This window comes from Typha angustifolia, chromosome 15 (genome assembly GCF_048772165.1).
Source record: "Typha angustifolia cultivar Huaian chromosome 15, ASM4877216v1, whole genome shotgun sequence".
In the NCBI taxonomy this organism is placed as follows: domain Eukaryota; kingdom Viridiplantae; phylum Streptophyta; class Magnoliopsida; order Poales; family Typhaceae; genus Typha; species Typha angustifolia.
Window position 1 is genome coordinate 21,475,822 of NC_133253.1, and position 26,152 is coordinate 21,501,973.

Sequence of the window (26,152 nt, forward strand, 5' to 3'; positions counted from 1 at the left end):
GAGTAGAGAAAGAAGAAAACAAGAGACACCGAATCCGAGATGATAACGCAATCCATTGCTTTATGATTGGGTTACTTGTTTCCTTCTTTTCTTTCTCTAGACCAACTTCTCCTTTTTCTTTATATGATGCATAGCATAGGAAGAACCCTCAACTTATCTACGAGATAAGAAATGCTTCATAATAATATAATAGAAGTGCTCCTCTCGTAATCTAATATATCTATTTTTTTTTTCTTTTTCCTTTCTCTTTAAAGCAGACAAGGTGACAAAACTTATTGACAGAATTCAGTCCATCATTTTTAAACAATTAATCATCTATGGACTATGGAGGATCATAATAAATACTTTTTGGCGGGTCCACGAGATAGTCGTCGTTGGTACTTCTCCATGCTTCTTCCTAATTAAAATTTGTTTCTCTCTCTCGCACTCTTTTTTATGCATTCCTCTGACTTCATTTACTCATGTGGTCACTCGAGGCTGGGCAGTGTCTGACATACCCAAGCGAGGTAAGAACTAAGGACTGGATGGATCGCACGAGCCACCACCAATAAAAATAAAAATAAATAAATAAATAAATAAAACGAAAGATATTGATAGTAATAAATTATCATGCAATCTTTTTGCTAAGAATACATTAATATTTGGATGTATACCCATCAAAATCCAGAATTTTTGAGTGAATAAGTGTCTTTTTCTTTTTCTTCTTTTCACTATTAAATTTGATGAAAATTTAAATGGTTAGTTAACTTCGAAGGGTATCCATAATATAATACAAAATAAAAGAAACTAAGGGGGTAGTCGTATACTATTATTTTGAAAGAATTTAAAAGAGTATATACATACAAAAACAAAGTATTTGCACCATATAGTAAAAGTATGCTTCTCTTTGTTTGCTTGCAAACTGCAACTTTTCAAAATTAGATATCTATAGATGAAAGTTTTAATTTTCCTCTATGATGGAATAGTTATGAACAGTAGAAAGTAGGAAATATCTAAAAATTAATGACAACTCGTCAACCTCACACCAATCCTCCGACAATCTACATCAACATTCCAGTCTCATGACAGAGAGAGAGAGAGAAAAAGATGTCTACAAAGGCCATGAAATTATTAAACAAAATTAAGCACGAGATCTAATACACGTCCGTACTAAGAGTGGGGGCCCAATCTTTATACCAGAAGACTTTATATTTCTTTTGGTTATATTCTATCAAAAGATATCCAGTGTTAGTGTCGCTATCCATCCCCTACTTTTATTCCTTTTAGGCTAAACTAGGGGGAATGCATGAAAGGGGACCTCTGGCCATTGGAAACGAAAGCGACCTTAGAGGAAAGTAAAAAGATGGCATGGCACACTTCTCTGCATCACGAAGCATATGAGGGACATAGTAGGCTAAGATGTTTCTTTCTAGTTGCATGGATCAAAGAAGGTATACATAGATATAAATATAAAATTGTGAGGGCTGCTTTCCATGAAGGTGAGGACCACAAAATGCCAATGAGAGAAGGATGGAGAAAAGGCCAAGCTCTTCTCGTCTTTGTTTTGATTCATGAGTCATCCCTATTACTTGCCCTCTTTTGCACCTCTTTTTCCCCCTTATCTCTTTTGTAAAAGAAAGAGATGTAGCTGCAACTTTGGACTTTGTCATTAGTTCCTTTCACATGAAATTGGGGTTAGGGGTGTAAAAGATAATAACATTTATTTTAACTAACTGTACTATCTAATATTTATATATTTATTTTAGTATATATATATATATAATATAATCTTACATATTATATATTGAGTCTATTCGAGCCGAATTCGAACGAGCTGACTCGAGCTCAGCTCGGCTCGGCTCGATTAGTCTTTCGGACTTAAAAATTTACCTTGGCTCGAGCTCAGCTCGGCTCGGCTCGATTAGTCTTTCGGACTTAAAATTTTACCTTGGCTCGGCTCATTTAGAACTCACAAGCCAGCTCACAAGCCTCATGAGCCAGCAAACTTTTTTGACAGACCTTATTGTGGTGGTACTTAGTTGTCATGCTACTTCTATTTGTTTAATCTGCAAGTCTTGGCACATGAAAGGAGGTTGGCCTAACTAGCCCATTTTTTCTTTTGTTGAGAAAAAGGCTGGGCATAATGGTTATCATCACAGGAAAATGCATTTGGTTTCTTCTCCTGTAGATTTTTTCTCCTACTACAGTGAATGCTGACATAGTCTATATACTATATTGAGAAAAGGTGAGATTGAATCAGTCTGAGAATACTTAGAGATTTCAAAAGAATACTCTGGTAGTACTCTTGACTTCATGGAGCCTCAGAAAATCGCAAGAATAACAACAGAGGCAAAAGAATTCAAATGAAATGTTGATAGATAATTCCCTGTGCCATTAGGAAAATAGAAATTCCCAAGTTCTTGACATTGGCAACTGCTTTAAAAAAAAAAAAGAACTGAGGGTGAAAATTTGCGACACAAGAAGCATTAACCATTTAACTACAACAAAACCATCAGAAATTATGCATCATTCATATAATGACTATATTTCAGTTTTATTTCACTTCAGAGAGCTAAAACAAGCAGACAATTTTATTTTATTTTAAAAGATAGATAATTGAAAAGCGACAACAAGTACAACAGATGGTGTGATAATATGACAAGAGTGGCAGCCTAGGGAACAGAGGTTTGTGGTAATAAAGAACATAACCTGTGCTAAAGGATGCAGTGCTGGGAAATCGCACAGAAATTAGACCAAATAACAAACATTTAAAGCCTAAAATATGCACTATAAAAGGAATAATCATGAAATGTGGCCAAGCAACACTAGATGCTGAATTGAAGACCTGATATGGATCATGGTTGTTGTGGTTGTAGGAAGCTAAAAGAACTGTGGCCAAACAATGCAGAAGAAGTAATTTAGTCGATGGCCATAGCTGGAAACAGCGAAGACTTCCTTGATAATAATTATGACATAAAACACTTAATCTGAACCTTAAGATGCTTACGCGAAATTACCAAACAATGCTATACTAAAGACCATATTATGATTATATACAATCGAAAGAGAGTTCAATCCCAAGAACATTCATAGAGTATCCAGCAACAACAGCGGCATTCCCAGAAGAGGTAAGTCTCTCATCATACGTAAAGGACTATCTATATTGAATGGAAAGGATGGAAATCACAAAGAAGATTCAGAACTTGAAATAGGACAGAGTATAGTGTCCTAAAAGTGATTCCTGACCTAAAGAGTCATTAATTTGACAAGTTCAGATAGGACTGTCTCTGCTGCCTTATAGAAAAAAAAGAAGGTGGTCAAAGAATAAATTTTTGAGAAATATAATTATAAATAAAGGGCAGATAAATTTTACTCTCTTTTACAGTAGATTTATTATGTACTAGCAAGGTGATTCTATAGGACAATCAAACTTCTGAGATGTTATTTATGCAGAAATTATTAATATGATCAAGAAGAAAATAAAATAAATTAAAAAGACATAGATTTCAGGAAATCTAAGAGAAAAAAAGAATACACAGATAAACCTGGCCTCAAGACTCTAAGGCATCCCTTAAACTTAATTTGATTCCTAATATGACCTTTTAACCGAGAGTAAAAATCTAATCTATATCTTTAATGTTTTAAGCAGTCAATTATAATTTTATAGGTTAATCTGTCCTTATATAAAATCATAGTGGAACAATTACAAAAGTTACAACTTTGCTGGAACCAATCAACAGATAATTTCCTTCCCCTCATCCCCAATCCCCAAATCCAAGTAGATTACTCTAGAAATTATTGGATCTGAATTGCATCCAATGTAGCACCACCTCCAATTGGGTTTCTCCCCCCATCTTATTTTGCAACGATGTTGGGTTTTATCTACCAAAAGAAGCACCAATCTAGCATAAATATCCTCTAGAAAAGCCCTAATAACTAAGATACCAAAAGACAAGAAGATCTTTCACCAAAACGACATCGAAGTGGCATTGCAAGATTCAAGCTAGCGAGATAGATAAGATGAATATAAGCTAAAAAAATGAAGGAAAACAATACGGAAGAAGGGAAAGAACGACCTAGAAGACGAATCACGGGAGGCAGAGGAGATCAAGAAGCCAACGAGGAGGAGCCGAGGAAGAGTTCGGGAGAATCGAGGGCGAAGGCGGGAAAGGAATTTTGACACCCCGAAGAGGAGTGGCGCGAAGGATCCACTTCAAATCTTCAAGAACAAATTGAGAACTCGGCTTAAAATTTGGGCCTTAAAAGAAGTATTTGGGCTCTTCGCAGTTCGCAGCCTGCCCACTTTATGTGCTTATTGCAGTTTACACCTCGTCATTTCTTTATTTTCAACTATTCCTCTGTATCAGAGGGCCTGTTAAAATTGAAATTGGATTAAAATAGGGACTTATTTCAGAATAAAGAGAGACGAATGCTTGAATAAAATTGGCTAATGCTCTCTTTATAATTTTATTTTACAACTTTTTATATTATTTTCTCACCGTATATATTACAGTCACATTATATTGTTCAACCAGAATCTAAACCATAGTATATCACTACATTCTAATATATTATCAAAAGGGCAATCTAGTCATTTGCATTTTAGAATAAGTGGCAGAGTTATTTGAAAATATTTATCCATCCAAAACATAGAATATAGATATCCCGAAACTCAGAAATTATTCTGTTTTCCTATCCCTATTAGGCACACTTATTATGGAATAAAAGGATTTATTCTTAAAAAAAAAGGAACTTATTCCGCTCAACCAACTAGGGCCTAGATAAATTTTATAAAAAAAATGCCCTAATTTTTCCCAAATCTCTGCTATGAGACGAGCAATTGCCCTGCATGCAGGGCAGCCAAACTTAGCCCATTGGTTATTTCTAAGCAATTAGACAAAAGGGAATTAAATTAACACCAAGTTCTAACCACCAAAGTACCTAAAATAACTGCACCTAAGTGCAATAGTGCTCAAATTTACTCTGACATACTAGACTATGAAAGATACCCCCCCCCCCCCCCCTATTCGAAGTTATATTCATGCATGAAATAATATCTCACATTTTCCCATGCAAACCCATACCCACTCATGTCCTATCAATAGCACATGGTTTGGTTCCATCATACACTAGATTCTCTTAATTAATATAAGAAAAACTTATCATGCATTCTCTCACTGGATGATGATAAGGTCTCAATCATCCATGCCTCCATTAAGGAATGATATTCTATTGCATTTCTCATGCATAATTATCTTGAATCTTGCAAATTTTTTTAATTAATTATGAAGAAGAAAACAAACTTTTTCCAAACATATACATATAAATTATGAGTCATTAAGATTTAATAACTGAGCTATAATGATAACTTATTATGAACCTTGTTGCAGTAAGTTACTTGTTTATAGTTCTATCCATGAGATTCTATGTTGAAAATAATATTAATTTCTTAAGATTGATCAATAGCCTGCTAGGTGAGTTGAACCACACTCTCCTGATGCTCCTAATGGCTTTGTCTAGTTAAGAGGAGAAGATAAACTCACCTAACAAAAAGGGGTAGCATTGGAACTCCATCACAAGGAGACGGGAGTCCTTCATGGTTTCCCCATGCACAAGAGCAAAAGAGACAAGACTCACGAGCAGAAAGCAACAAAGCCTAGCTACAAAGATACCTCCCCCTACCATCCTCTTTCTTTACAAATGCTACTCACCAAAATTTACCCAAAAGAAATAGCAACCCATGCATAGTATTACATACTACACTATCCATGGAGTTACCCACTTACAATTACAAATAGCAACTACCACCGGATACTTTTCCAGAGCCCTTAAAGGCCATGAAGCTCGACAAAGACACCCATATAGAAAAGCTAGATAAGACGAAGGAAGAAGCAGCAGCCATGGAGAGCAAAGAGGTGGTGAAGATGGCAGTGTGTGGGTGCTGTGGGATGTGGGAGGAGTGCACAGTTGGGTACATTGGATGGGTCAAGGAGCAATTTGGTGGGGTTTGGGTCTGTGGATTGTGTGCAGAGGCCATCAAGGATGAGCAGGTCAGGCTTGGGGTTGGGCTGGAAGCTGCAATTTTAGTGCATGCCAAGTTTAGAGAGATTGCCAATGTTGATCCCACTGTTCAGGTTGCTCAGTCTCTTCTCCAGTTGCTCAAGAAAGTGATCTCTTCTTCCTCCTCTACTGCCTCTTAGCATAGAGACTCTCATGAAGGTAATCGCGAACTCAGTGTGTAACTTCCATCTACTTTAACAAACTAATGTCAAGACTTTTGTGTACCTGTAACATACTAATGCTGAAGCTGTTTGCCAATAAAACTAGGATCGCAAGAATTTTCGTATGGTTTATCATTCACTTTATGTAGATAGATCCAAAGAAGAATAAGTGACTATGACCATTAAAAAAACAATAGAATGACAGAAATCTTCAACTGACGAATGAACCGAGTTTTACACAGTGCGTGTACAAGGAAACAGGCCTGACATTTGACAACGTCTGAACCACCATGACAAACATTACAATTAGAGTAGACTAATATTTTCACAATTAGAATAGACTAATATTTTCACATATACACAATAAAGAGAAAGACAAACCCTGAACATAAATACCATTCTGCAAACTTACTATGCAAACCAGATAGACTGAACAGCAAAAAAGTTCTAGCAAAGACAGTCAAGCCAACATATTTTCCAAAGTAGATCATCATCATCAGTCTTAAGACCAAGCTCTAAGGTGATGCGAGTGTTGGACTGGACGATGGAAATATGCTCTGGAAAAGCAAGCTTCCCTGCAAGTGTATTGCACTAATTTAGCTTTCAATAACTTCCAATGAACACACTTAGCATAGTTATTAGAAAATATACCTAATGGTTGGAACCAACTAGGGAAAGGAGAAAAGTTCGATAATGGCCTGATGTCTCTGAATGTATTGCTTCACTAAGTGATTTCTTGTATTTTTTCTGGTATTCTGCCTTTATATATTGCATGTCAATCTCAGTCCTGGTGACCACTACCCTTACCAGTTTGGTGTCATTGGTACCTAGGCCTTTCATTGCCTTGCGCAATATCTGAAATGTTATAGAAATATATAATATGTCGCAATGTTAAGACTAAGAAAAATAATTTGGATAATGACTAAATTACTCTTGGGAAGAAGAGGAGCAAAAACCATAAGATAAAGCTAGAACTTTATAGGCGCAGAAAAGTAAAGATAATGATGACCACTAGAATGATAGAAGATTTTAATATGCAGATAAATGCAAGTTGCATGGGCTAAATGTAGCACTATTCCTTTTATCTGCCTCAAAAAATCAAAGCAGGGTTGGTATAATTTTGGGGAAAGAACAATAATAGCTGTTAAGAGTAAGGATGATCGTGCCGTGCCGGCGGCGGACCAGCACGTGGCACGAAGGGTGCCGCACGGCACCTCTCCTAATAGCTTCGCCATTGACCTCGTCGTCGAGCTCGCCGCTGGCCTTCGTCGTCGAGCTCGCCGCTGGCCTTCGTCGTCGCTGTCGCCGCTCGCCCGAACTCGCGTTGGGTGCCTTAGCCGAGGGAGGGGAAGAAAAAGGATCCGGATCCGCAACTTAAGTTTTAACCGATAAACTCTCTCTCTCTCTCACAATCTCTTTCTTCCCCTCCCTCGGCTAAGGCACCCGACACAAGCTCAGGCAAGCGGCGACGGTAACAGCCAAGGTGGTACATTTTTCTCTCCTTTTCTTACGGCACGGTCAGCAAGTGCCGCGGGACGTGCTGTGCCTGTGGCACGGCCATCGTTGGTTAAGAGTTTGGAGAACCAGTATTTGTAATAGTAGCATATATAAAACAACAATGACCGCAGTGAATCTTTAAGAAAATAAAGAGGCTAAGAACTTTCAACAGGCATAAAACCTACTCTTCGAATTAATGGCATATGAACTTCAACTTGCATACAACCACTCTTAAGAATAATGTGCATACGAACTTCAATCAAATACAAATTGTCCCAATAGATGCTTTATCCCAAAAGATGAAACTTGTCTGTCTAGTATGAACTAATTGTACCATATAGAAATAAAAACGATAGGTTCCAGGATCCAACTCTGTAATGTAACATATAAACAGAACAATGACATTCTGATGTGACCTAACTCAATTTAATATTTTCTGATTATAGAAATCTGTAGGGAGTGCAAAGTACTACTATTCTCTCCACCTAGTAAGTAGAAAAGGTTACTTTCAAGCCACCACATGGATGAATTCCCTTCACAGATGGACAACGATAAAAAGTGTGTAAAAGTAAGCATAATTCCTAATGAATTTAGGATCAAACAAAAAGATACCTTTGCAAAATACTTGGCTGGATTCTCAGCACATCTCAATATAGTGAGAAGAGCAAATTCATAATTTCCAGATGTCTCACTCTTGACAGCCTAGAAGAAATATCAGTTATAAATCTCCCATAAGAAAATTAAATTGTAAAAGTAAAGGACTAGAAGAGAAGAATTACCTTTTCAAGGGATCTACCATAGGTGTGATGATAAGCAGAAGCAACAGCTGCCAAATGTGCCCTGCTACGTTCACTAAAAATATGGTTGAAAGTTTTCTCATCTGTCCCCAACCGTTTCTCACCAGCTTTAAAGAGTTCTTTTGCATCTTTGTTAACCATCGCAGGATCAACCTCAGGACCTTCATAACGTCGCTTTCCAATGTATGCAAGTAAGAGCTGCAATATATGCCACCAATCATCAATTCACCATCTACAACTTTTCGTTAGACAGCTCTACCATTCCATGGTAGGTACTTTGATTAATTTAGATCTCAATAAAAGAATCAGATAAGTACGAGGTTGTAGACATGCTGGTCTAAATAATCCAAGTGATCAGCAGTTCACATACAAAATATCTTACTTCCTGAAACTTTAGATTGCACAGATTAGATCTGTCATTACATGGAAGCAGGCCATTGCCAAAGTCTACAACCACCCAACCTCCAATCTCTTAGGTAACTGCCTTTTGTAAATTATTCCACTAAATTTACATATAAACTATGAATTACTAGATTGAATCGATTCAAGCAAAAAGGACACTCCTACAAGAAAGTTCTACAAAATCAAACAGATGCTGTAAGCCTTTCATAAATTCATAGTTGAGAGTCTCATGAGATACAAGAGAACATATAATCCCCACAAATTTTACGATTTCAAATAAACAACCAACAGCATGTAGGTTTTCATCAACCACAGCAATTTATGCTACTGGAAAAGCTCATTATCAGATCAAGCAGGAAGGCCCTAAAACTTGATTCTCTTCAAAAATCTGTGAATAATAGCTGACCAAGTTAGATGTACGAATACAGAAGGGGGACATGTCAAAAATTAAGCATGAGTAGACCGTAACTATGCATAACAGCTTCAGATCAAAGGAAAGAGCAAAATGTCAATGATTCAATGATGTCAACAGAATTTGCCACGTTCTATTTGTGGGTTATGATATTGATGAGACGATGACAAGTTTTATCCAGTAGCACCCAAATATAGATAGCCCTTCTTCACCAAGTTTTCAGAAAATAAGAAAATATAGCCAAAGAAAGTACATAAAAATGGCAAACATAAGCCATGATAAGAGATGACCTTTTGGTGATCACCAGATGTGGCACGCTGAATGTCATGCTCAAGATAAGAACCAAATCGTGCATGGTATGCTTGTTTCATTATCTCTATCTGAGATGGTGTTCGAGAACATATTACTTCAGTGGCTGCTTGCAAGTCAATGACATCTTCAGTAAGTGCCTGTCTCAGTACAGTCGCATCACGTCCTGCAGGATCGAGGATCCAAAGCAGCATTGCTCTCTGGTATGGAAGACGTAGAACAGATAGTCAACCATGGATTAATATCATAACATGTAAGATACTTACTAGTGACAGTCAACATGGGTTAACTGGGAAATGTTGTTCTAACTTGGTTTCTTATTACAACCATAGCAGGTGGTTGTAAGTTACAAGTAATTTATTAAGCCAATTTGCTTGAGAAAAACATATAACGAACATACTAGTTTGAATGCTTCTTCATACCTTGAGGTGACCGCTGAGCTCGGACGATATACGACTGGCAAGTTCCTCAGAATACATTGCTCTGTATTCTTGCTGAATGAGAGCTCGCTGCATTGCATCACGATGGGCAAGTATGCTTATGACTTTCGCATTGTCACAACCGAAACCTATGCCATTATCAAAGTCAAAAAGATGTTAAGACTTTCTGTATAATTGCATTAATTATTTAGATGGATAAACAGTTGAAAATCCATAATTAGAAGCATTCAATATTGAGACACAATGAAGGATGGATGACATTGATGGTTTAGCCAAGATTGTTTGGCAACTTATCAGCTGAAACACCATAATTTTCTGGCAATTTTCCTATACGCTTTCCGTAATTTGCTTGCAATCTTGAGCTGCACATGATATTAGAATACACCAACGCTTAAATTTGATCAAACGGCAATGAATGCCCTGTTTTGAAGCATGGAGCAACTTTTTCACCTTACGCCATGCAAATCGTATTAAGATACAAATAAATAGACAAGATAAAATCGCACCAGATTGTTTACCTTAAAACCTCCGAATTCGCAAAGAAAACCCCTAGAATTATAAATATGATCTACCAATCAAGAAAATCACAGAGATACCGATTAAACAAAAGAAAACTCACATAAAGTAAGAAGCCTTATACCTAATTCCCAACAAACCAGCATACCTAAATTCCGAAACCATATCCATTGAAAGCTGTCTAAATATATCACCTTTGAAGGCTTTGTAGAGATCCATGGCGTCTTGGCGAGGGGAGGTGAGCACCGGAGGTATGCTTACTGTGGCCATCTCTCTCTCTCTCTCTCTTCCTTGCTCTTCTGGTGTCAATGGAGTAATGGTACTCAAATCTGCAATTTATAATTGCGTAAGACAAACGCGACGCGTAGCCCACAGCGTGGCGGAGTACACGTGGTTTACTGTCTAACAACGGTTCTCTCATCCTAGCCGTTCATCTCCGATGGAGCGTCGAGATACGGTATCCAACGGTTACGAAAGAGGTCGATGTGACGTGGCCACCGATAAAACTGTGAGGTGAAGTAACTGAAACTTGTTACGTTTGTTCCCTAATTATATATTTTTAATAGGTATTACTAACTATATGTATATCATTTCATTTTTTTTTTAATTACTCAAAGCCCAAACAAAATAATGCCTAACTTTCTTGTGATACAACCTATTAACTCTTAGACCGAGTAATTACCTTCTTCGTGACCAAGGAGGTCATGAGTTCGATGAGAAATTATTTAGTGGTTTTGGTGGCTTGGCTCGATTCAATTGATGGTTCGATAGTGAAATTAGTTTAGAGGAACATATCGGCATATAACTTGAAGTCTATATTAGACAGCTAAAAACTTGGTGAAGCTTAAGTGTCTCTGTATCTAGGGAGAGTTTGTCATTTATCCAGTTCATATCTAGTCTTCGGGTTTATAAATGATAAAAAAAAACTTTCTCTTTAATACAAGAAATCTTTTATCGAACCACATACAATCAGTAATTTATTATCGTAGATTTATGTTGGTAGTCACCTTCCTCATGACCAAGGAGGTCATGAGTTCGATTCCAACCCTAAATAATATTGTGGAGAAATTATTTAGTGGTTTTGGTGGCTTAGCTCGATTTATTTGATGGCTTGATAGTGAGGTTAGTTTAGAGGTACAGCTCGCCATATGACTTGAAGTCTATATTAAACAACTAAAAGCTTGGTGAAGCTTAAGTGTCTCTGTATCTAGGGAGAGTTTGTCATTTATACAGCTCATATCTAGTCTTCGGGTTTATAAATGATAAAAAAAAACTTTTTCTTTAATACAAGAAATCTTTTATTGAGTCATATACAATCAATAATTTATTATCGTGGAATTATGTTGGTAGTTACCTTCCCAATGACCAAGGAGGTCATGAGTTCGATTCCAACCCTAAATAATATTGTGGATAAATTATTTAGTGGTTTTGGTGGCTTAGCTCGATTTATTTGATGGCTCGACAGTAAGGTTAGTTTAGAGGAACAGCTCGACATATGACTTGAAGCCTAGACTAGACAGCTAAAAACTCGATGAGGCCTAAGTGTCTCTGTATCTAAGGAGAGTTGGTCATTTATCCAACTCATATTTAGTCTTCGAGCTTATAAATGATTAAAAAAAAACTTTTTCTTAATACAAAAAAACTTTTATCGAGCCACATACAATAAGTAATTTATTATCGAGGAATTATGTTATGAATACAATATCATAAATAATTAAAAAAAATAAAAATATAAAAACTAGGAAAAAAGAATTGTAGGCAAAATTTATATGACTGCTAGTAAATTTATTACTTGCTGTACATTTTAAGATGTGCCTAAGCTCTGCCATTCACTGCATCATATTTTATGTTATTTATAGTCGAAAGATTTATGCATGTTTTAAATGTTTGTCTGAGTTTGACCTGCAACCAAAAGTTGTATGCTTGTCTGAGTTTGACCTGCAACCAAAAGTTAATTTTTTCTTCTTCTTTATATTATGAAATTCATGAAACTACTAACTTGCTAAAGGTTGAACAATTAATAGTCAACGATCTTATACGCTTTGACTATGTCTTGGGCTAATTAAAATTTTGTTCTTAGGAACCTTGTATCATAATTCTTCTAGATTTTATATATAAATATATATATATAAAGGATGGCACACAGTATTAGGAAACTAGTTCTCATAATAAATACAAGAATCCATTGCATTTCATGAACCAAATGAAGAGGCAAAAATAAAGAAAAGAAAAAGAAAAAGAACAGGGCAAAAACTTCACTATATGGCCCAAAATCCAGGATGGAGCCCAGAAGAAAAGGACCCAAATCCACATTACAAGAGAAGAGAATAGTATATCAAAAACAACTAGGCCCAGACCAAGGTTTAGGACAAGGCCCATAGAAAAAATTTTGGACCAAGCCTTAGGGGATATTATTAAAAATAAGGGATAATTGTAGCTCATTTTGTGCTCACTTGTACGAAGCATTTGTATTTTCAACTTAAGCATTTAACTCTTATAGTTTGGACAACAAAGTGTAACGCATTATTACTTTTCATCATATTTGAAGTTAATAAGCATACACCAATTTCTCATGCTAGACTATATTTATATGATAAAGATATCCCTCTCGTCTAAAGGAAAAGATTGTTTACGGAGCAAAATTGTTATTCTACCTTTTCATTAAATGGCAACTAATAGGTCTTATTTGCTTTAAATTTAGAATTCTCTCCTGAACTAATTTAAGAATCTCTAACTTGATTCAGCAACTACTTTTTTTTTTTTCATATCTAACTAAATTAATTTTTTTTAAAATAAGATTAAGTAATCGATTTTAAAATTTAACCTCAAATCAAGTAAGACTAAGTTAAAGCATACAAGAATTTCTTACAATTGAGCTAAACCATATGAATAAATTGCAATTTCCCCTAAAAATAAACTTGTAGAGAAATGATTAGTGCATTCATACATACATTCATACGAGAAATGAGAGAGTCAAACGTTTGAATTGGACTCGGGTCATCTGAGTTCTGCTGGATGAAATCAAACGGCACGGGTAAAAACAAAAGGGGTCTTGAATGTGTACTATGCTTGACTTACATATAAAACCTCTCCAGAAGTCAACGTTTATTTATGAACAAGTTTTGAGTCTTTCATGTCTGCGTTTCTGAGTCGTAAACTTTGAATTCTTAAATCATACCATGCCGAAAGACTTAAATACAAGTAGGTATTTGTGCTGATGGATGGTTAAATCCAGTAAACTAAACTTATGTTTCTTAAACTATCACCCTTTTTTTAATATTATTTTTTAATATTATTATTTTTGGCACATAGATTTTGAAGTATTAAAAATCTTTCAGACACTTATTTGATTATATTTTCGTAATTTTATTCTATGTTACTTGCAAGTCAATAGTCCAGGTGCTTATGCTTGTATGTATATAAAATGGTAATAATTTAGGGGTGCAAGTATAATTATCTCTAATAATAATTGATTTGCAGAGAAATAAAATGAATCTTGAGGGGCAGAAATGTAAAAGGGCAAATGACACGTGAGTCAGGCGCAGCGCCATTACGCCGCGAAGTCCACGTGCCATTCAGAGCGCTTCCACTGAGACTTTACGGACCGCAGACGGTCCGGTCGGGTCCAGACGAGAACGAGTAAAATATTTTGGGGGTTAAAAATTAAAATAAGAAACTTCCTTCGTATTCTAGACCTCCACTTTCTTGGATTTAAAGCCAAGGGGGGGGTGGGGGGAGAGAGAGAGATACATAGAGACGCCACTCCTCGCCAATCGCAGACCGTTGCGATTTCTTTGGTGGAGTCGTCGACTTCTTCGAAGAAGTTTGGGCTTCTTCGCACATATGATCTGCATCGGGGCCACCGCTTATCCGGCAGCGAGGTTCCCGACGCACCACCGGTATTCGCCAGAGAAGAAGAAGTTCCCGGCGAGAACGAGCTCGCTCTCGAGGCTATCGTTACGTATGGACCGCGCGATGAGGCCCGCTTTTGCATCGCAGCCGTTGGTTCTGACCTCCGGGGCTAGTGGCCGGGTGAGCGCGCTTCTCTCGCTTCGCGCTCTCCGTGGTCTTCTCTTGCTTCTCTATGGATTCTTGCTCCTCCTCCTCCACCCTTTCCAGCGGCGATCGTTGGTCGTGGCAGCGGAGGGGAAGGTAATGGTTAGGGTTCCGGCTGCGGTAGCGACGCGCCGGCGGAGAGATCATGAGGCGGCGGCGAGAAGAGCGATGGCGATCAGACGGCTGGGGGAGGAGGAGGAGGAGGAGGGAGAGGAAGAAGGGAAGAGTAAGCGAGAGTTCGGTCTTTTCGAGACGGCGAGGGGGGATACACTATTCACGCAATCATGGACTCCCATTTCTACTCCAATCAAGTAAGAGAAATCCCAGACTTTATGTCTTATCTGAAGTAATTAAAAAGATAATTTTGGGGAAAAATATATTATTTATCTTGCAAAGGAAGAAGGGGTAAAAATCTATCAGGGTAATGGTTAATAAATAAATGAGTTCGCTTAAAAAACGTTCTGTTGTTTGGCAGAGCATGATTAGTGGCCAAGAGCTTAGATGCTCTTTTGATATATTTGTTTGGTCATGGGACCCCAGTGAGCAAGATTTGACTAGAAAGAAAGATTAGCTGCAATATTTGTGGTCGGCAGGCATATTTAGTTGCGACTGTTCTTGAAAGTGAACAACTTTAGGTTTTAAAGGATAAGGGAGTATTGGTGTAGTTGGGTAGATTTTGGTCATCCATAAGGAGATATTTGTGGAATATTGAGTTGGGGGCTTTTCTTTCGGTAAGTAACATCACGACGGTCCCACTTTAGGTAACTAGTAAAGTTTTTTAAGTCCCAGAGACCAGATTAATACATTTCGTTGGAAGTAATGGAACATGTCTGTCTTCCTCCATATATGTGATATTTCACAATTAGCCAACCTTGACATCCAAGCACCCTTCTAAGGCTTGTTTCAGGTGCTAATTGATGATTTGTTCCCAAGAACTTATTGTAATAATCGATATAGAAGGATGCCTAACTTCAACAGAATGTTCATGTATGTAGGCTTTATAAGTTACAGTCTAGATCCTTTAAACCATTGATTGACATTCATTGGAAATTGAACTTCCATCAGCTGAATCCACCATTTTTTGTCATGAGAAAACATCAATAGGATTGCCAACTCTTGAAGATGCGTCTCTGCATGTTTGCAATGGGTATTCTTATCTTTTGTAGATTTTTCTGTCTTTAGACATAGGTCATATCACTTTGTTGATGGGGCTATAAAGAACACTTCATCAAAATTCTAGTCTTGAAGCAGAATGTTATCGTTCTTAAGATTGTTTTGACTAAGGGCTAACATTGGTTGTTCTTTGCCTGGTACAGGGGTCTGGTTGTTCTACTACATGGTTTAAATGAGCACAGGTATGTAGACATCTGTTTGTTGACTCATTGGCTCATCGCCATTACAACAAGAGTTGGACAGTGGTTGTGCTAATACTAGTTTGATGTCTGACAGTGGAAGATATAATCATTTCGCAAAGCAATTGAATGACAAGGGACTCAAAGTCTATGCTATGGATTGGATTGGTAATTTCTCATCATATAACCTTTTTCAACAAATGAGGCAATATTTTATATTATTTTCTTCTGTCTTTATCAAATATCATCAATCATATATGTGATTGTTATTTGAGTTGTGATGTTCTTCTACTATATTTTTCAGAAATGTACAATGAATAGAAAGCATAGACAACTTGAGTCATGAGGAGTGATAACTGTAGTATCATAGAGCACACTACTTTAGAGTCAATGGATGTAGGCCTTGACAGATTCTATCTTCAATTTAGGACAAAACTTGACTTAGATCATGATGTCTAAATCCACAATGTTGCCTGAAATGGTTGTAAATCAACACACAATTTCAGACATCACCAATATCAACCAATCTCCAACTTGGCTTTACCTGTCACTCTGAAAAGAGATTGTAGGAGGTTAAGTGAGCCATTCACTTGCACTATAAAGGGAACCTTGGTTATGGAATTTAAATGCAGCATATCATTAAAAAAAAAATGATGCTAAGTTCATAGTTGAATGTTTCTCAAATAAAATCATTGATGAATTCTCCATGAATTGTTTTCCTTTTGACTAACATTGAAATTAGTTACTATGTACGAAATGTTTTAAGTTTATCAGGGGATTCTTTAAGTTTATATTTTCTTGCTAAGGTTCACTTCTCCACTTGTATATTACTATTTGAGTTGTTGGCAGCCAGGACGTAAGATGTACAGGAAAAGGTTTTCTTAGATGAGAATGTTTTGATGGATGAGTTGCAACTTGAAAAAAAATCAAATAAAATGGGAAAGTTTCTAGAAGTGATAGCGATGGAGGATGAGATGCAATAAAACTGTTTGAAGTGAATACTTTGTGGCAAGCCTGGAAGAAATGTGACAGTAAAACACTCATCACTCATAAAAGATATACAAATTGCAAATTCTGACTTGGCTTTTCACCTTGAGAAATTTGATTTACTAGGCTTTGACACATAGCTCTTAATTATATCCCTAAACACACCTTACTCCATGGGTAGAGCAAAAGGATTCTGCTGCTGTTCTCTTAAAATTTGAATGACATCCCTCCTTTTGCTGTGCATTAAGAACTTATGGGCATGCCAAGTTTTTGAGGTTAGGATTAAAGCGAGAATGACTAAGTTTATGGAACAATCATATCCCTAGGCGGGCTTTGGGTCATGGTTGAAGGAAAAAAAAAGTCTACCTTCTGTTCCTTAAATGGAGTCTTTCCAGCTCATTAGAATTAATTATCATGTCAAAGTTTTGAAGATGACACGCTACACTTCTCTTTATTTTCACCTTAATAGGTTTGTCCAGCTATGCAGAATAACTATTCTTTGCTACCCAAGATCTATTGTTCTCTATAATTTCTTTATGATCTGATCTAGACAGTCTAATGCACCTTCTATCTTTGCCATGCACTTACTATTGTATTGTACTTTATGCTGTCTATGCTCTTGGTATATGAACTCTGCTATCACTTTCCAATATTATTTTCTAACCTTGCCTATTCAAGATCTTAGATTATGGAAGACATCCAAGTAGGTGGTGAGGTGGTCTTCACTTGGATTTGAGATTGCTTGGAGTTCTTGTTCTAGACATCCATTGATTAACTTGCAGATTCAATTCAGGTTTTGAAAAAACTGTATCATCCATGATTTGGTTTAAGATTGCAAGGCTTGATTGAGACAAGTCAAATCAGCTAGTCATTAGAGTTTGAAGTTGAATTCTGAGCTTTAATTTATTTTGAGACTTCTGCTGGGTTTCACTTGTTATTTCCTAAGGCATTGTTTGTTTTGAATTTAGGGACTCGCCTTGAACTGGTTCAGGGACCTCTAAATTGATTCAATAATTAAATATTTTTTTTATCTTTTTCAAATCTGATTAAGTTTACTCTTCAAAAAATCAATACTAAGGAATGAGACTACCTAATCGAGTTCGAAGCTTAGCCTCAAATCAAGGCCTAATCTTTTATAAATGATAATTTGATTTAAAGTGCTTTACTTTTTACATCCATACGCTTTGCTCTTCATGCTGACTACACTCACTCACCAAATTACCAACCATGACTTGGCTGAAAACTTGGTACAGGCAAGCCAGAGCTGAAGATTACTCTTTAAAGTCATAACAACCAGTATGTTGATTTTAGTGACAAAATAAATACTGAATCTATGATATTGAACTCTTATAGTTTCTAATTCATAAATGTGCTATCTCTTCTTCTCAGGGCATGGTGGAAGTGATGGGTTGCATGGTTACGTTCATTCACTTGATTATGCTGTCGATGACTTGGTACTGTACTTGATTAACAGAACCTGAGTTCCATGTTGTTCTTGTTTTGATAATTCATGTATTTACAGAAAGCATTTCTGGAGAGAATCTTGGAAGACAACTGTGGTTTACCTTGCTTCTTATTTGGTCACTCAACAGGTGGAGCTATTGTTCTGAAGGTATGATCACTTCACAATATTTTAATTGGCAGTAAGATGGCATGGTATCAGTATCAGTTGCTACAATACTCGATTTTGCATTATATTTCTAAACTAAATTTGGTTGTTCTTCTGTTTCTGTGAACATTTGAAGGCAGTACTAGATCCAAAGATTCAAGTGCTTGTTGAAGGTGTAGTATTGACGTCACCTGCCATTCATGTTCAGCCATCTCATCCAATTGTGGCTGTAAGTGTATGACTCTTTTTGAAAAGTTAGTAGTGTGACAATATTGATCCCAAATTTTCTTTAAACTTCACTTGTTGGCACTTGTCAGTCCTATCCACACAGTTTGCCTTCATGTCTTCTTGGCCATAAGATCTGGATATGTGATGAAAATATTGGATCCAAATCCAAATATTGCAACTATGGGTTCTAAAGCTAACAACTACTGCAGAGAAATGGACTATAAAATATTAGGATCTGATTTATAACCTAATGTAGTTGATTGACCTGGTTAAACGCTGACTTCTATTGTTGAGATCGGATGGAGATATAATCACATGGTTTGTCTAGTAGTAAGGTGTAATCAAGTAGTCAACATCCTCTTTTACAATAATTTCATTTAAACTTCCTTAGTATTTTTCTTCGTTAGTAACTTATAGATCTTTTGGTGATTTAAAGATGTTAATTTGATTGTGGAGATGGTTTCAAGTTTGGAGTGTTGTCTTCCATCAAAAATTTCACTGTGAGGTTTGATGGTTTCAAAATGATTATGATGATACTTGAAAGGAAATTAAATCTAATGGAGCAAGATACTAAAATGAACACAATATCCATTGCGTCACTACGTGCATAATGCATTTCTCTACTGTACTGCAACCTAGCAAATAGCTACAAAATCATATGTTGTAGGGGTTGTGTTTGATAATCGTGTGGATTATCCTAATACCAATTCTTGATTTTAAATCTCCAATTTTTTTGAGATTACTAAAACATGCTCTTTCTTTCTTCTTCTAGTCATGGTAATGAGATGTAAAAGTAAATTAAGTAATTACAGGATGATGCATAACAATCTATGACACGTCCTTTCTTAATGACAGGTTGTTGCGCCGATCTTCTCTGCGTTAGTTCCCAAATACCAGTTCAGTTCTTCATCTAAGAATGGGGCTCTTGTTTCCCGTGATCCCGAGGCTCTAAGGGCCAAGTACTCAGACCCACTTGTTTTCACTGGCTCAATCAGATTCAGAACTGGTAACGAGATTCTCCGCATAATGTCCTACTTGCAGCGGAATCTGACTAGAGTTTATGTTCCATTCCTAGTCCTCCATGGGACAGCTGATGAAGTGACTGACCCTGGAGCCTCCCAAAGACTTTATGAAGAATCACCATCCATAGACAAATCCATAAAGTTATACGAAGGATATTTACATGATCTCCTTTTCGAACCTGAAAGGGATGATATAGCTAAAGATATTACTGATTGGCTGTGCTCCAGACTTGATGACTAAAGGCAAAGGATAGGAAGAGATTTAAGGATGGTGTCAACATGCACATCCAGCTGATAACATTGTGATGAGAGTTGTCATGAGATGCAACCTCAGATGCTGGAATTTATTATATCATGGATTACCAGCTTCTCATGTATTCAAGTGAGACGCACATTTTTTCAGAAGATTTCCTGATATATAAATTAAGTTCACTTTGCTGATGTTTGTTGTGTTGCCGGTAGTTATGTACAGTTCTCAAACCACCGAAACTGTTGTGGCCTGAAAGCCCATGTTGCTGTGTTTTCCAAGGGATAATAAAAAACTTGGATTTTACTTGAAGGAAGGTAAATTATTAAGCTAGATTTCATATTTGTTCGTCTCATAGGCTGAGCGTCGCATTCAGTTGATATAAGTAGTTTGAAATTGGACAAGATAACTGGCATTATTTCATTAGAGAAAGATCTATATATTATTTCTTGTTGACTTATTCAATGCAACTCACTGGAATTACTGAATGCTATAGATGGTGAAACATTAGATTCAGGTCACATTTTATAGGATCAAATCCAAATTCATCAAGCGGAATTAGAACCTAAAACTGATATGGATTGGGTGTATCACAGTAGTTATTAGCTTCTCCTTGAGTGATGTTCATTAAGCTTAAGATTAATATGTTTTAGCCACACACCATAAAAAACAACTTTGTGAAAAGGGATTTGTAAAGGGTTCTTAGCCACTAGGACCATTTCTATATAGGTATTATGATGTCGTTTGATGATGGACTTGATCAAGGATATAAGCCGTCCCTGTTTGTCATGCAAATAATAGATGGACCCATAGGATGAAATCATCATCTATCACTGTCTTTATTCCACTCCTTGGAATCAATCAACAAACTTTTCCTAGCATTAAGAACTTAATTGGCACCTCTTTTCTTCTTTCCCCCCCCTCCTTTAATTCTTTTTGAGCAAATAATTGACATCCTTTATCCTCTGACAACTGCAAAGATATCAAGAGATTGGAACAAAGGAACAGAAGAACACAGAAATTAGTACAAAATCTTCTTCCTTTTTTCCCCCCCTCTTTTCCCTCTATACTTTGAGATAGAGAAAAAAAGGAGAGGAAGTGTGAATAAATCTTTCAAGTGGGGTCTATAAATTAACGATGGATACCAATCTTACTCCTTGTTGTTGAGCAATATAACTAGTAGTAGCACATCTCTTTCCCTCTCTCTCTCTCTAGGAAATAAAAGGAAAAAAGAAAGAAAAAGAAAACAACTAATAGCACATCAACTAGTAGAGCTATCAATCACCTGCTAAATTTTCTTTAGTTTTTTTTTTCTCTCAACTACGACAACGTCAACCAATTACAATTGTTAGGTAGGATGTTGAAAAAGAAACAATAAATCTAATTTGACAATTTGAGCTAGAAGGTTGGATTTTTCTTTTAATCTTTTTCAGGAGGTGGGACTCATCCGGTCATATTCTTCTGCTGAGAATTTTGATCCAATTTGATCTCCTCTCTTGTTTACTTTATTTTGTTTTTATAAGGAAAGCCGGTAGAGTTAGATTAGAAGTTATATTAATACATTCTAATGCAGAGAGGAGGAGGGGAGAGGGATAGAGTGACGGCTCTTTAATATATACCACACACTTAGCTTTTAAACAAAATAAAATATCAAGCTCAATGACATAAAGAAAATAATTATGAAGAACGACCATAATAAATTAACAGAAGTATAGAGCCTCAAGTTAATCTGTAGGTTTCGTCAATCCTACATTTCAAGATACAACCGTGTGAATTCCCTAATGTGGAAAGATTGAAGATTACTTATCAACTGACATAATTTTCTTTTTTAAAAAACCTACAATATCCTAGGGTAAAGCAAATAAAATAATTCCAAGATTCCACAAAAGACACGGAGCTAAGATTCGAATGTTGACAAGAAATGTGTTAGCGAAGATGAGGAGAGAGGAGGAGCAAATGGAACAAGACCTTAACAAACACATGCATCAACTATACGTGAGAGCCTGACTAGCACCCCACCCATCGGATCTATGTTGGCTTGGCAAACTAAGTAAGGCCAACGGCCGACAAGAAAATAAAGGGAGGGAAGGTCACCGATTGTAGTGCTTCTATGGTAATGGAGAGAAAAGTGGATGGAGGAGGGGAAGGGGTGAAATCGATAGCAGTGATGAGGAGCAAGACATTGATAGTGAACAACAATAAGGATGGACGATAACGACATAGGTAACACTAAATTGGTAGAGAAAAAAAGATAAAGAGACGAAGCTGATAACAGTAAGGAAAAGTGGTGGCAAGCAGCAAAGGATGATGACGACGTGGGGAGAGCAACAAGGCAATGACAATGAGAGACTAGCGGAGCCATGACAAGAGGAAGTCAATGATGGAAAGAATGATGGAAAAGAGAAGCATCGAAAGGAAAGGACTTTCCCTCTCCCTTCACCGGCAGGGCAGCGAGAGTAAAAACCCTCTAAAAGAATAGAAATAGACCTATGCCAAACTCTAGCAAAACTAGGGCCGGCGTCGGAGTCATTTTTCTTGTTTACTTGAAAAATTAGATAAAAGAGCACAATTTTCTCATGCGCATTTGTTTTCTATATTTCTTGGACAGCGAAATGGCACCAAATTGATAGTATTATTACCCATTCTATCAATTTATAACTTGTTTCCTCAACAATAACTTTGACTGATGGATGGCTAACAACTTTTTAATTAATAATGAACAGGAATACATCAAACTTGTCGGCATAATAATTTCTTATAAATTTAAGCAAACTATATTTTAGATAGACATGGTTAGGTATTTATTTCAATTTATACCACGAACACTTAACCATCTTACACCAAACCATATTTTAACCTCTGAATATTTTTTTCATCCATAACTAATGGTACAAATAGTCAACTACTTCCACCATTATTAGCTTCAATCTTTTCTATTATAAATAAGTTGCTAAATGGCTAAACTATCTTTACCATCATTAAATTTTTATGTAAGTAATTAAGTAGTAATATATCTTCGTCAACAATTGAGTACAAATTATAATTAATTTGACCGGAACAACATCGGATTAAGTACGTAAATTTAAAATAAATAGAGTTAAATTAAAATCGGATCAAACCATAAAAGATTAAGCGTGATTTACGTTAGAAATCAACATCTAAGGAAGACGACAATCATGAGTAGAATTGGATGAGTTGAGGAACTGCTGTATGAAAAATCCATTTCTCCGAGTCGAGATAAGAATAGATATATTAAGTTAGGAAGTAGTCTCATCAAATAATAATAATAATAATAATGTTGTAGACTTAATGAACAGTGGTTCAGTAGCTATCAATGGTGAGATAGAGAAATACGTGGTTAGGGGATTAGTAGGTCTCGCTCATCCATCAAGGAAAAAAGTTTGACTGAGACTTTGTTTGAAGCCTCTCAACTAAATTATCACTTAATTATATATTATTTCACCTTATTTTAATAAAGTATTAATTTATTATTTTTTGAGAAATTTCAAAAAATAAAATAAAATCACCTCTATGTTTCACTTTTATTGTCTCAAAAATAATATATTTGATTGATAATTATTTGTTTTATTGTATAAGTATCCCAATACTTATAATAATAAGGAGTCAACCCTAGTCAAAGATAATCATTTGTGCCACATTAAACACATTATTTATACAAACTTATTAGCACATTTATTGTTATTGCAAACAGTGAATACCCATAATTGCTTTTGAAGGATCTTTGTCTAAGTCAATGTTTTTTTTAATTATTATTTTAAATGAAAGTTCTTAGGTGGTGATAATTTTTCATTAATTTTTCCCGAGTTACGATGAGAGATATAATATGACAGTTTGATACTTTAAAAAAAAAAAGTGGTAGAGCGACGACTCTTTAACAGAAACTCCATAGTTGACCTAAATTTATATAGCACTATAAATAGATCATAACATCAAGCCCGATGACACAAAGAAAAGAATACAGAACGATCTCGGTGATTTCATGAACAAAAGAGTCTCGAATTAGCATGCGGTTCCATCGTGTTTCAATAGTCCAACACTTGGGCCTATAAATTCCATATGACTAAAAGATATAAGATTACCAAACCTAATAGAAAATATAAAATAATATTAATGAGCAAACCATACAACAAGACAAGTTAAAAGGACACAAAAAAAGCATCAAAATTTATGAACTCTATAGCCGATGAAAACAGAGATAAACGGCGTCAATGTTAGCTTTTATAAAATACTCATTATTGTTAAGAAAATAATAATTGCAATCTGATAGGTGAGACACACGCTTTCCGAGGCAACAATTGCTACAGTCGCATCAAAAAATTCAATTTAAGGTCCAAATTTCCTCAGATACCATGTTTAACCTTATTAATTAGGTTAGGTTAAGCTTCACCATCTTTGTCAAAAGAAGTCTCTCTTTTTTCTCACTCCTCCTACTCGGTCCTATCCATCCATGGATCATAAATTCAGACTCTCCATAATTTATTAAAACAGATATATAATAAATTTTTTAATATCGACAAGGATATTTCATGATCTATCAAAATCTCTCCTAATTAATACGTTTAAAAACCTATTAAAAATCTCTCATAAATAGGTACATAATTTCACAATCTAAACCGCAGCATGATAGCTCCTCTCTCTCTCTCTCTCTCTCTCTCTCTCTCTCTCTCTCTCTCAATACATATATATATACATATATTAATTGAATGGTTAAGTAAAGACTATGTAACATGATGAAGAAGAACGCAAAAGACTTACACCTTAGAATTAAGAAGCTAAGATAGCTGTGCATGTGTGAAAGGCTTGATATTTATTTCAACAACTCCTCCTCCTCTAACTCTTTCTTTCATTTTCCCTTAGTCCTTGGTCAAACACCAAGCAAACGCGTTTCATGTACGCCAAACAAAAACTATTCTGACATCTCCATGCATGCAATCCAGCCATAGAGAATCTATTAAGAAATATGTTAGCCAAGTCAAACCCCAAATTCACACCACTGGATCGAGTTCAACATTTTGCTCTACAACCACTGAACTTTCTTGCACTCGTGGGGCCAAAACAAATCTAATTAAGTTTACTAATAACAATATTATTATGATCATGGTAATATCACACCTAACTTAATTTGTCGTGATGTACATTGAGATATTTTAATTAGAAGTGGAACGTAATAATAATGTGTATGGGTCGATATGGTCCATTTTATCAACTCATTAATTTCCTAAGTTGGTGACAGTGAATGCTTAGGGATATATTTTTATTTTTTATTTTTATCATTTATAAACACTTGTCTTAGGGAGTATCGATTTTGGCTTGGTGTTATTACGTAGTACTGTGGAGTTAGCTGCAAGCTGCTATCATATATAGAATATGGTGGTCACAATATTAATTTATATGCAGGTTGTTAATTAATATGCATGAAGTATCATCGATATTTTAGATGCTTTTTTCCATACACCTTTACGTTGGTACGTAGCTCTAATTAATCTCTAATTAATCTCTAATTAATCTCTAATTACTATTACAACTCCTATCGTCGTTCTAACTGTTCCTCTTTTACGTTGGTAGTTCGTTTTCTTTCAGACTACGACGTAACAATAATTGAATGTCACGTACTGTTTGATTTCTCCCCCTCTATTTAATTACGAACTATTTGAGTACTACGTGGAAAGTGGCCAGTTTAATCCCTCGTTTCAAATCAGAAACAAGAGTGAAAGTGACTAACCTTGGACAAACATCTCACTTGGACTATACGTTGCAATAGTTATAGTAAGACCTTTTTGGCTAATTTTGGATTACCACTCCATATTAGCACCGACAAGTGGTATTAAAGTTAATGGCTCCAGTAATAATTAAACTATTCTCTAATTAAGCAGTTTTATGATCGTTCGTTTGAGCACACGAAACTTGAATTAGGACAAGAGTCGAGCTATTTGGTAGAGGGAATCAGGCATAAAACTTGGGGTGAGAGATGGATTGGAGTCAAAGGGAGTAATTGATCCGAAACCTCACACAAGAAGGGGAGGAGTACGAGAGGTTTTAAGTCTCCCATCTTGGAAG

General features: G+C 36.1%; 3 protein-coding genes across 4 annotated transcripts; 2 read left to right on the top strand and 1 right to left on the bottom strand.

Moving 5' to 3' along the window:
- Window positions 1–5,816: 5,816 nt before the first annotated feature.
- LOC140777060 (uncharacterized) lies at window positions 5,817–6,179 on the top strand. Its single transcript, XM_073120960.1, has one exon. It carries the CDS (start codon window positions 5,817–5,819, stop codon window positions 6,177–6,179), a length of 363 nt encoding a protein of 120 aa, XP_072977061.1.
- A 220-nt stretch (window positions 6,180–6,399) lies between these two features.
- LOC140779125 (annexin D5) lies at window positions 6,400–10,881 on the bottom strand. Of its 2 annotated transcripts, none has more exons than XM_073124103.1 (7): window positions 10,768–10,881; window positions 10,040–10,185; window positions 9,599–9,817; window positions 8,477–8,692; window positions 8,310–8,399; window positions 6,852–7,055; window positions 6,400–6,775 (listed from the first exon to the last, which is right to left on the bottom strand). In XM_073124103.1, exons 1-6 carry the CDS (start codon window positions 10,841–10,843, stop codon window positions 6,852–6,854), a joined length of 951 nt encoding a protein of 316 aa, XP_072980204.1. In that variant the 5' UTR covers window positions 10,844–10,881; the 3' UTR covers window positions 6,400–6,775. The 2 variants fall into 2 exon arrangements, 1 of the variants encoding a protein (XP_072980204.1); XR_012107284.1 differs by lacking the exon at window positions 6,400–6,775 and adding an exon at window positions 7,415–7,746 and having other exon boundaries at window positions 6,923–7,055.
- A 3,396-nt stretch (window positions 10,882–14,277) lies between these two features.
- LOC140777664 (uncharacterized) lies at window positions 14,278–20,386 on the top strand. Its single transcript, XM_073121933.1, has 7 exons — window positions 14,278–14,940; window positions 15,946–15,984; window positions 16,079–16,149; window positions 18,358–18,422; window positions 18,491–18,580; window positions 18,714–18,806; window positions 19,661–20,386. The coding sequence occupies exons 1-7, from the start codon at window positions 14,417–14,419 to the stop codon at window positions 20,066–20,068; spliced, it is 1,290 nt and encodes a 429-aa protein (XP_072978034.1). The 5' UTR covers window positions 14,278–14,416; the 3' UTR covers window positions 20,069–20,386.
- The last annotated feature ends 5,766 nt before the right edge of the window (window positions 20,387–26,152 follow it).